The 12712-nt window shown below is 32.2% G+C and overlaps 2 protein-coding genes across 2 annotated transcripts; both read left to right on the forward strand.

Annotated features, from left to right (window-relative positions):
• Positions 1 to 283: 283 nt before the first annotated feature.
• LOC131850099 (odorant receptor 4-like) lies at positions 284 to 2683 on the forward strand. Its single transcript, XM_059200265.1, has 5 exons — positions 284 to 468; positions 1265 to 1361; positions 2000 to 2088; positions 2491 to 2557; positions 2630 to 2683. The coding sequence occupies exons 1-5, from the start codon at positions 284 to 286 to the stop codon at positions 2681 to 2683; spliced, it is 492 nt and encodes a 163-aa protein (XP_059056248.1).
• Positions 2684 to 8070: 5387 nt separating this feature from the next.
• Positions 8071 to 10873, forward strand: LOC131850100 (odorant receptor 4-like). The gene is made up of 6 exons (XM_059200267.1): positions 8071 to 8203; positions 8520 to 8733; positions 9436 to 9532; positions 10165 to 10253; positions 10681 to 10747; positions 10820 to 10873. Exons 1-6 carry the CDS (start codon positions 8071 to 8073, stop codon positions 10871 to 10873), a joined length of 654 nt encoding a protein of 217 aa, XP_059056250.1.
• Positions 10874 to 12712: the final 1839 nt, after the last annotated feature.

Below are 12712 nucleotides of genomic sequence, written 5' to 3' on the forward strand. Positions count from 1 at the left end.
GCGACTAATGTCCGTTTTTTTATGATTGATAATGGATGGTTCATCTGCCTGCGCTAACGGTTTACGCTGGCGGGGCTCCAGTGGAGGATGATATGATGAGCACGAGGTCAGGTCAGTTAGCCCTCCGTGACAAATTCACTAAGTAGTTATCACGATGGTTTCTAGGTTGATTTGTAAAGAAATTGCAGAAAATAGAGTAACTCACTTATAGACATTCCAATAAATTAATATCTCATTTTATATTATTTTTCCAGCTGTGGTTGTATGTTTATTTGTGTCCACAATGGATTACTTCTTATACACCACTTGTACTTACATCAAGCTACAGTTTAATATACTGAAGACGAAATTTGAAATGATGTTCACGCCTTCGAACAGCATATCTCAAGAACCAGATGATGTAATTACACTGGCAGAATTTCATGTCAAGCTTGAAGAATTGGTGACGTGGCATCAAGAATTAATTAAGTAACTATATATTTTATATATATTTGTTTCAGTTTCTAAATGTATATAATATAATACTTATGAATAATATTGTAAGTGATGTTTGCGAATTTTAAGCGAATTATTCTTATTATTATTACATTATACTTTATTTACTTTTATATTACTTCAAGTAACGACTTGCTTTTATTTACTTTGAAGCTTTGATTATTCGTTTGTTGTCATTACAAATGAAAAAATACTTTTTAACTCACATGCAACTTATTAAAATTTCTATATTGATAATGTTATGTATATTATATGTAAAAAATCGTCGTCGTTTGCGTGAGAACCTCAGTTTCACTTATTTCAGCCTTCAAACAGCTTGCTCTATAGCTGTGTTTCGGTTGTAGGCAGGTTGTTACAGAATAATAGGCATGATATCTTAATCCTCCAGAAAGAAAAAGAAATGTTGCTACTCCTGAACACATGACACCCGTGATACCATACGGTTGTCATGTGTGTCATGACGTCCGAAGTGCTGTTCATGTTAAGTATATAGGCGACGGTTACCACTCACTATTATTTTCATCAGATTATTTGTTATTCCAATTACAACAAGCAACACACAAGTTTCTTGCTTATTCTTCTTGTGATGAGACAGCTTTCCGAATAAGCAATAGATTTAAAAAAATTTTGACTATTCAAAAGTGCTTAAATTAAGTTTATTTGAATAAATGATTTTCTATTTTAACGACGAAAACATTTCGAAAAATATGTACCAATTACAAATAAGTACATTTATTGTGTATTAACATAATATTCTGATTTGTTTCAGAGCAGTTGATATGCTTGAATATATTTTTACCAAGGCAACTTTGTACAATATTTCAGCGAGTTCACTAATGATATGTTTGGCATTGTTCAACGCTTCGGTCAGTCATATTTATTAAATAGATAATTATTTATATACAACCAATTTACTTATTAAATAATACTATTTATTCAAATTACAAATTATTACACTATACGATACTCCTAAGTAAAAATGTAGCGAGACATTTTTATTCACAATATTTAATATGTTTGTAATAATTGTAGTACTTGTTCTAGAAACATAACTGACCATTTGTTTTCTTTTACAGATTATCAAAGACACTGCCTTAGTGTTATCATTTTTTGTTTTCCTATGTGTGATATATCTACAAATATACTTTTTATGCTACTTTGGTAACATTATATCGGAATCGGTAATATACCTACATCAATTTTAATATCATACATTCAATTTAAAATTTGTTTTCATATATGTAAGAGAAATTTGATAAAGTTTCTAAAACGAATATGTTTTTATGTTTGCAAAGTTAAATGGCTTAGTTTCGTGACAACAGCCCGAAACAGACTTTAGTACATATTACTCAGATTATTTGATTTCCAAACCCGTTTCTTACATAATTTATAGATCTAAATATAAATTCATTTGACATACTATTATTCTTAAGTCAATAATGTAATTTATATTTTTCTAAGCAGCGCAAGCTACACATACACATATTACACCGTTTTATTTCAGAGCGTTGAAATAACTGAAGGCGTATACAATAGTAAATGGTATCTGATGGATGCTTCAGTTGGGAAACATCTGTTACTGGTGATGATGAGGTATCTGTTATATTATTTACTGGTGGCTCACCGCTTCGTTCGTTGCTCATAAATTAAAATATCACTAGAATAATGTACCTTCAAAGAGTGAAAGAATTTCTCAAAACGGTGTAGTGATTCCTTGGTTGACTTTCCTGATACAACATAATAAAGTTTAATCAGAAGTGTACTTATATACTTGACATTTTATATTGTTTTAGTACCTGTATGTAAAAATCGACTGTAAAAATATTACTATCAGTGAGGTCTATCTATTATTCCACATTCTGGATTCCATGGCCGATTATTTAAAAAATTTTGATATAGGCATTTTGTTAATTTAGTTTCAACTCTTTGTCATAATATTTAAACATTTATTATCCTTTCAAATATCATATAATTTGAATTTATGAATGTTCTTAGATCTCAAAAGAAGTGCAAATTAACTGCATTTGGTTTCGCTGACATCGACCTGAATGTTTTTATGAGGGTAAGCGTCCTTATTTCCTAACTGAACAGTGTGTAACTAATTTTAATTATTAATTAAATTATTTTGTTACAGATACTGAGAAGCGCTTGGTCCTACTTCGCTCTATTAAAAACATTCTATCCTTAAAAAGTTCGAGTTGCAAAGTTACAAACATATTTGATAACAATTTATTTTATACAACACAGTTTTAGATGTCCTACAATAACACAAAATTCACTCAATCACTCAATTTATATTATTCAAGAAGATTGTAGAAATAGCATAGATGTAACTTAATACATAATTCTAAAACACAAAATCGATTTTTGCATCCAGAAATAATTTATAAATTCTAGTTAATATATACAATACTTACTGGCAACAACAATAAATAATCGGAATCCGATGAGTGTTTACGGCGACGTACTTTAACAAACAAACAATACTGTTGTTGTTGAGTCTTGGAAGCATCATTTAAATTTTATTTTATTCGATAGGAATAATATAATATTCGAATAGCGGCTTCGAACGGGTGCAATTAAAATCAGAAATTCTTTTCTATACAATATATAAAATTTTAAAATCTGTTGCTTAAATTAAAAGATCTAAGCGTGCAGACAGCGGCAGTATCTTTGTTTTATAATCTCGTAATGCAAATAGTAGTGCACCAATACACTAATAAAATTTATAATACTTCTGTTGTTGAGTCTTTTGGAAACATCTGTTAGATTTTATTTCCTTCGATAGTAATGATATTATTTGGAATACTAGCAACCTGCCCCGGCTTTGAACGAGTGCAATATAACTATTAATTCTGTAACTATAAACACATAGTATGTAGAAATTTCAATTGAAGTTTTCTGATCACAAGTAGTACAATATTACACTAATAAAATTTCAGAGGTTTGTGTTGTTTTATATCAATTTCATTTCATAACATTTCTCCTTGTTTTAATTTACCGATTAAAGATATTGCGAGGTCGACTAAACTCTTACCATCATAACAGTTTCATTACCTTGTACTGACCACCAAAATAGAAGGAAACATTTTACAGAGTTTTTTTTAGAGTTTCTTAGATGTCTTTTTCTGAGTTTAAATAGGCAGGCAGGAAACTCGTCTGAATTTCTTAATTTTAAAAAGCCAGTTAGTCATCATTGTTTATTTAGGTGTCTATTACTCACTAAACGATTACTTAAATGACATAAGTTCAATAGTTGTTGTCACACTGGATTTTCATTTAATGTACAATTAATGTACTGTATTAATGTACAATTTTAAAGCCTATTTTACGCTCTAAACGTTTAGACCCTAGTACTTGCTATTTAATTGTTGAAATTGTATTAGTTATCAGTATTACTAGTATTATAGTTTATAGAGTCAGTAAGTTATTTGTTAATAAACAGTACGTAAGATGCGTAATTTTTTTTTATACAAGATAATGGAATGGTGCACTCGCCTGCGCTAACGGTTTACACTAGCGAGGCACTATTGGAGGATAATAGGATGAGCAATAGATCAGATCAGTTAACCCATTGTAACACATTGACGAGGAGTTTATCATGGTTTCCAGAGGAAATTCCGTGGATATCAATCTACCATGGTACATTGCTATCATTAATTAGTCCACTTTACTAACAATTGTATTTGAGAAGATAACACACAACACAAACCTAAAAGACAAGAAACATGCCGAGTACTCCACTCGGCGCATTTCGCTCTCGCTCATTTCAGCGCGTTATGTAAAAAAATGTTTATTTTACTTTTTTTTATTGCTTAGGGAACAGACAATCTTGCGGCTCATCTGATGGTAAGTGATTACCGCCGCCCATGAGTACCCACAACACCAACACACAAATGCATTGCCAGCCTTTTAAGACGGAATAAGATCTTTTCTTCAAGGTTGCAATAGAATAAAAAAAATACTATTCAAAAGTCCTTATATTAAGTTTATTTGAATAAAAAAAAATTATCTTTATACATAGTTTCTATTGTATACACTAAATAAATAATTAGTACTATCATCTTTCTTTCTTTCTGAAAGGTAAGAACGGGCACACAACGTTGTATATTCATCTGTTATCAACAAACAATCATTGAGCTGATAACCTCTGCAACATCTAACGCAGATAAATATATCTCGCCCCCATATAAACATTTGGATTCCGGGTTCGATAAGCGAAAAATTGTTATTCAAGGAAATAACACAAACGGTACTTTGTATTCAATGAAACGCTATAGCGTTTAAAGGACAAAGGGAATTCATCCCCACACGCTGGAACCAAAGTCTGTCTCCGGACAGTGCAGGTTCAGAGGAGTTTCCAGCTGCCAAAATTTCTTAAGGCAACGCGCACGTGATACCCCTGGTGTCTCAGGCGTCCATAGGCATCAGATGGGCCTTATGTTTGTTTGCCACCATCGTAACATAAAATGAAACAGTTTTTATTAGTTAAATATAGGACATATACTTTAGTTGACAAGAACTGGCATGAAAGAAACGCAACTGGTACATGTTTTGTTCTTTTTTAATCAGTTCTTTAATCTATCTTTGCATCAAATTTCATTATAATCTGTTCAGCCGTTTTGTGAAAATGTAATACAGACAGATATACTGTCATATTTATAATATTAATATAGATTGGTATGTATGTATCTGCACTTAGTTTCATATACACTTTTTTCTCTTCCTATGGCTTTGGCGACCATAAATACTTTATAAAATTTAAAATGTCGCTAAAATAGCCGCCAGACTATTTCAATTGACAGCCAGACGTGGTACCAAGACTCGATAGCTTTTCGAGGGTTGACAAATTATTATGCAATAATAAAAGCTCTTAACTCAATCCGATAAGATCTAAATTTAAATAAACGGTGCATTTTTTAAATAGGTCACATTGCCTACTCAGCAAAAATACTAAAAAGTTGAAAATCACTCTTACTCCCTTGACATAAAGATAATTTGAATGTAAGATAAACTAGTTCTGATTACAAGAACTTTATTACGTACATCGTAAGGTCTGTTTTAGATTAATAGAATAAGTATATCCACAGACGGCGGGCGATGTTGGCCGACAAAGAATACTTTGCTATCATAATAAACTTTACCGCACTGTAATAAGAGTTATTTTGTTTCATTTGGTTTACAAAAGTAATTTAGCAGGGGACATGATAGCAGGAACCCGTGTGCGACGGCATGCAACGATACCGGATTGCCGAGTATACATGAGATTATCAAACGACGAATATTGGTCTGAAGATTAATGTAATAATGGAGGAATAGCACTAAAATATCAACATTTTACTGCTCATACGACTCCAACACTGGAGGACTAAGATGTATTTATTTTATAACATATTAGTAGTATTGTAATTATAAATTCCTTATACACTAAAATGTATATGGAATAATACTACAAATATAAATTATCTGTGGCCACGGCTCTGACGACGACAATCTGTCACTGTAGCGCCGATACACGATCCTCTTCGGGCACCAGTTCTCCTTTATGAAGGTGGACAGCATGTTGGTGGGGACCCGGGCCACAAACGCCTCAAAACTCGCATTGTGACTCGACTCCAGCTCGTCACCCTCAATGTCAGGTTACCTCTAATCCGTATGTAGTCGACAACGTTCTGCAGCTTTTTGGTGCAGTGTAGGCGGGACTAATTGGTAGCGCCAATTATGAATTCTTGTTTATCAATAATGAATAAAAATATAGACGAGTATTAGAAATATCATTGGTTTATCTTGGGAAATTTATTTCGGTGTGGGGCACGACAATGCCATGCCACCGGGCTGACACGAAGCAGGCGGTGCCCGCCGCCCGTCTCACTATTTTTTTTCTTTTTCCCAAACTTTTTTCTTCGTGAAATCTGTATCGCACGATACACGAACACTTTGCGTGGTTCACAAAAACTTCCTCTAGTTACGTGATGGTAAAAAATATAGAAATAACAACTGGGGACGGGAAAGTTGGTGGTATGCTTGCTACAACTGGGTATAGTTCCACTCTCCTACTTACTTGACTATATTTAAATAGTCATGACTACAGTTCCACTCTCCTACTTGCTTGACTTTATCTGAGTAGTCATGACTATAGTTCTACTCGTCAACTTGCTTGACTATATCTGCGTAGTCATGACTATAGTACCGCTCTTTTAAAGGGAAATAAATAATTTGTTTCCCTTTAAAATATCAAGAATGATTAAGAAATAATATTATATTATAAAGCAATTATAATTGTAGTCGTGTACTGATTACAGTGCAAGTATCTACATAATTAACTGGAAGGGTTATTATTATTTATGAAACAATTATTCTGTATTAAACTTTAAATATCATGTAACACTTATATTTATTTTATATAGGTTTCCGTCCATGGTTTCGTCTACATTTGTATTTACAAATTTTATTCAGTTAAGAAATTGATAGAGAGTAGAGATAGTGTTAAAAATTGACAAGCAAAGGTATGAGAAATTGTCCTATTTGATTAAACAGTTTTGATTTACACGTTGTCTTTGAATAAAAAAAATCAAATAAACTTAATGGGATTTTTTTTTATTCTACTCGTCTTTCGGGATACAATATTCAGCACAAAAAGAATGACAAAATGCCTGAAAGAAGAATGGCACTTGCTGGTTACTTTTTTAAACAAATCAATCGGTTATCGATGTCTAAGTCTATTGTCTTGTAAAGGTTCATGAACATCCATTAGGCTTTGCGTGAAAGAGCAATCAACTAATTTACCAAGGACAATAGAGAGTATATAACCATCATGCGATATATATACACAAAAAAACTTCCATACATACAATTTAAGTGGTGTGAAAAACTGTGACACACTGCATGCCTTTGGTCTGAAGGACAAAACTAATTGCAAATAACACCTCGCCTTTTGTCAGTAATATATAATTATTCTATGGCGTCGTATAACCATATATATTTAAAATGCATAATGCAATGCATCGATAGCCACTTCCCATGCATTGTAGATTGCTACTTACATGCAAAATAATTAAAAACATTCATAAAGCCTCTACCTACCAAAGTACTTATATCGTATCGTGATTCTAACAGTACGTCCCTAAAATGTCAGTAAATATCAAATTGTTCAGTAACACTTTAAAATCTCTAGAGCCGTTTTATAAATATGCAGGCTTGAATTTGTACGATAGAAAACATGCGTTCACAAGACGTATCACCTTCATTTTTAATTTCCTCTCCCTCAATGTAAACTCAGGTTGTTCATTCGGTGCTTTCGTAACGTCAGATGGGTCAGATATTATAGAAATATCTTACTTGGTCCCATGTGTAATTTACACTCATTTAGCAAATATTAAAGTCATTTATTTCATAGTACATGAGGAGGTTGTACATAAATTAATTAAATTAATTCAAAAACTAGAGACACGAGTGGATGATAGAGATATTATTGATCAAGAGTCCATGGATAAAGATCGAATTTATTTAAACCGTGTAATAAAAATTTTTAATCTGATATACTTCCTTTTGGTGTCGGTATTCGCTGTAGCTCCAATGACAGTGGTTATTTTGAAATACTACGAAACAGGGGAAGTAGAGTTATTGATACCATACCCAGTTTTATATCCTTTTAATCCTTATAATATTAAAATATATCCGATAGTATACGGATATCAAGTTTGGTCGTGTAAGTACTTTCCTTTTATAGAACTTAATTTTGCAATAAAATATTCATTTATTAACATTGCGGCGACTAATGGCCGTTTTTTTATGGTTGATAATGGATGGTTCATCTGCCTGCGCTAACGGTTTACGCTGGCGGGGCTCCAGTGGAGGATGATATGATGAGCACGAGGTCAGGTCAGTTAGCCCTCCGTGACAAATTCACTAAGTAGTTATCACGATGGTTTCTAGCTTGATTTATAAAGAGATTGCAGAAAATAGAGTAACTCACTTATAGACATTCCAATAAATTAATATCTCATTTTATATTATTTTTCCAGCTGTGGCAGTATGTTTATTTGTGTCTACAATGGATTACTTCTTATACACCACTTGTACTTACATCAAGCTACAGTTCAATATACTAAAGACTAAATTTGAAACGATGTTCACGCCTTCGAACAGCATATCTCAAGAACCAGATGATGTAATTACACTGGCAGAATTTCATGTCAAGTTTGGAGAATTGGTGACGTGGCATCAGGAATTAATTGAGTAACTATATATTTTATTATTATATATATATATCATATATATATTTGTTTCAGTTTCTAAATGTATGTAATATAATACTTATGAATAATATTGTAAGTGATGTTTGCGAATTTTAAGCGAATTATTCTTATTATTATTACATTATACTTTATTTACTTTTATATTACTTCAAGTAACGACTTGCCATTTACTTTGAAGCTTTGATTATTCGTTTGTCGTCATTACAAATGAAAAAATACTTTTTAACTCACATGCAACTTATTAAAATTTCTATATTGATAATGTTATGTATATTATATGTAAAAAATCGTCGTCGTTTGCGTGAGAACCTCAGTTTCACTTATTTCAGCCTTCAAACAGCTTGCTCTATAGCTGTGTTTCGGTTGTAGGCAGGTTGTTACAGAATAATAGGCATGATATCTTAATCCTCCAGAAAGAAAAAGAAATGTTGCTACTCCAGAACACATGATGTTGGTGGTGGTTGGTTGGTTGGTTGGTTGGTATATGATTATGGTGTTACATAATAATGTGACGTCCGTAGTACTGTTCATGTTGAGTATGTAGGCGACGGTTACCACTTACTATTATTTTCATCAGTTTGTTTGTTATTCCAATTATAACGAAAAATATTTCGAAAAATATGCACCAACTACAAATAAGTCCATTTATTGTGTATTAACATAATTTTCTGACTTGTTTCAGAGCAGTTGATATGCTTGAATATATTTTTACCAAGGCAACTTTGTACAATATTTCAGCGAGTTCACTAATGATATGTTTGGCATTGTTCAACGCTTCGGTCAGTCATATTTATTAAATAGATAATTATTTATATACAACCAATTTATTTATTAAATAATACTATTTATTCAAATTACAAATTATTACACTATACGATAAGTAAAAATGTAGCAAGAAATTTTTATTCACAATATTTAATATGTTTGTAATAATTGTAGTACTTGTTCTAGAAACATAACTGACCATTTGTTTTCTTTTACAGATTATCAAAGACACTGCCTTAGTATTATCATTTTTTGTTTTCCTATGTGTGACATATCTACAAATATACTTTTTATGCTACTTCGGTAACATTATATCGGAATCGGTAATATACCTACATCAATTTTAATATCATACATTCAATTTAAAATTTATTTTCATATATGTAAGAGAAATTTGATAAAGTTTCTAAAACGAATATGTTTTTATGTTTGCAAAGTTAAATGGCTTAGTTTCGTGACAACAGCCCGAAACAGACTTTAGTACATATTACTCAGATTATTTGATTTCCAAACCCGTTTCTTACATAATTTATAGATCTAAATATAAATTCATTTGACATACTATTATTCTTAAATCAATAATGTAATTTATATTTTTCTAAGCAACGCAAGCTACACATACACATATTACACCGTTTTATTTCAGAGTGTTGAAATAACTGAAGGCGTATACAATAGTAAATGGTATCTGATGGATGCTTCAGTTGGGAAACATCTGTTACTGGTGATGATGAGGTATCTGTTATATTATTTACTGGTGGCTCACCGCTTCGTTCGTTGCTCATAATTTAAAATATCTAGTCAATGTCACTAGAATAATGTACCTTCAAAGAGTGAAAGAATTTCTCAAAACGGTGCAGTGATTCCTTGGTTGACTTTCCTGATACAACATAATAAAGTTTAATCAGAAGTGTACTTATATACTTGACATTTTATATTGTTTTAGTACCTGTATGTAGAAATCGACTGTAAAAATATTACTATCAATAAGGTCTATTTATTATTACACATTCTGGATTCCATGGCCGATTACTTCAAAAATTTAGATATAGACATTTTGTTAATTGAGTTTCTCTCTATTGAGAGTGAACTTTTTGGCATAATATTTAAACATTTATTATCCTTTCAAATATCATATAATTTAATTTATGAATGTTCTTAGATCTCAAAAGCAGTGCAAATTAACAGCATTTGGTTTCGCTGACATCGACCTGAATGTTTTTATGAGGGTAAGCGTCTTTATTTCCTAACTGAACAGTGTGTAACTAATTTTAATTATTAATTAAATTATTTTGTTACAGATAATGAAAAGCGCTTGGTCCTACTACGCTCTATTAAAAACATTCTATCCTTAAAAAGTTCGAGTTGCAAAGTTACAAACATATTTGATAATAATTTATTTTATACAACACAGTTTTAGATGTCCTACAATAACACAAAATTCACTCAATCACTCAATTTATATTATTCAAGAAGATTGTAGAAATAGCACAGATGTAATTTAATACATAATTCTAACACACTAAGTCCATTTTTGCATCCAGAAATAATCTATAAATTCTAGTTAATACATATATACAATACTTACTGGCAACAACAATAAATAATCGGAATCCGATGAGTGTTTACGGCGACGTACTTGAACAAACAAACAATACTGTTGTTGTTGAGTCTTGGAAGCATCATTTAAATTTTATTTTATTCGATAGGAATAATATAATATTCGAATAGCGGCTTCGAACGGGTGCAATTAAAATCAGAAATTCTTTTCTATACTATATATAAAATTTTAAAATCTGTTGCTTAAATTAAAAGATCTAAGCGTGCAGACAGCGGCAGTATCTTTGTTTTATAATCTCGTAATGCAAATAGTAGTGCACCAATACACTAATAAAATTTATAATACTGCTGTTGTTGAGTCTTTTGGAAACATCTGTTAGATTTTATTTCCTTCGATAGAATGATATTATTTGGAATACTAGCGACCTGCCCCGGCTTTGAACGAGTGCAATATAACTATTAATTCTGTAACTATAAACACATAGTATGTAGAAATTTCAATTGAAGTTTTCTAATCACAAGTAGTACTACACACTAATAAAATTTCAGAGGTTTGTGTTGTTTTATTTCAATTGCATTTCATAACATTTCTCCTTGTTTTAATTTACCGATTAAAGATATTGCGAAGTCGACTAAACTCTTACCATCATAACAGTTTCATTACCTTGTACTGACCACCAAAATAGAAAGAAACATCTTGGAGGGAATTTCTTAGAGGTCTTTTTCTGAGTTTATATAGTTGCTGTGTCTATACGGTACTTGTTACATCTGAATTTCTCTAGAATTTCTCTCTGAGAATCTATTAGATTAGGGGTCGAAACATGAAATAATAAGATACCTTCTTCATGAATATTCTTTCTTCTCTTCTTATTTGAAAGTGTGATGGTTTGCTATGACGACTTCTAGGCTGTAAAGGTCGTGTCTTTGAATCGGACCAACATCAAGAAAAAAAATATATTAATTTATAATTCTCTCAATTCCTCGCTGATTATGGAAATAATATATATAAATGAATGCAGACTCGGTACAAAGACGTATGATATTTGTATCTGATTGTATTACTAGCACCTCTTGCTCCTTTCGTTTTTCTTCTTTTTTATTCATTTGTAATATTTTTTATTAAAAGACGGAATGACAAACGGCCTGTTCGAACCCTGGCACTCAGGACACTACGCACCGGCGCCCTCGGCTGCACCTCCGATCCGATCGATCCTCCGTCCAATTCAAATGGGGATCGAAATTACGACAGCCTGAGCCGAGGTTCGAACCCCTATCGGTGGGGGGAAGGGGATTGTTAGTAATATGAACTCATGACCTATTACTAGCAATGTGCCATGTCAGGTTGACCTCCACGCGGTTTCCCCTGGAAACCATCGTGATAAATTCCTGGTAAATTTGTCATGATCGGCTAACTGACCTGACCTCATGTTCATCTTATCATCCTCCACTGGTGCCCCGCCAGCGTAAACCGTTAGCGCTGACGGCTGCACCATTCCATTATCATCTTTAAAAAAAAGAACCCCTATCGGTGACCTCAGACTAAAGTCATATCCAGGCAGGCACCTATGGTAGGAGTTGGCCTTCGACCGCTCCATAAGTCTTTCCTTACTTGACTTGACTTAAAAAAAAATATT

Source organism: Achroia grisella, unplaced genomic scaffold, assembly GCF_030625045.1.
Source record: "Achroia grisella isolate CSIRO2021 unplaced genomic scaffold, CSIRO_AGI_Agris_v1 utg702, whole genome shotgun sequence".
Classification (NCBI taxonomy): domain Eukaryota; kingdom Metazoa; phylum Arthropoda; class Insecta; order Lepidoptera; family Pyralidae; genus Achroia; species Achroia grisella.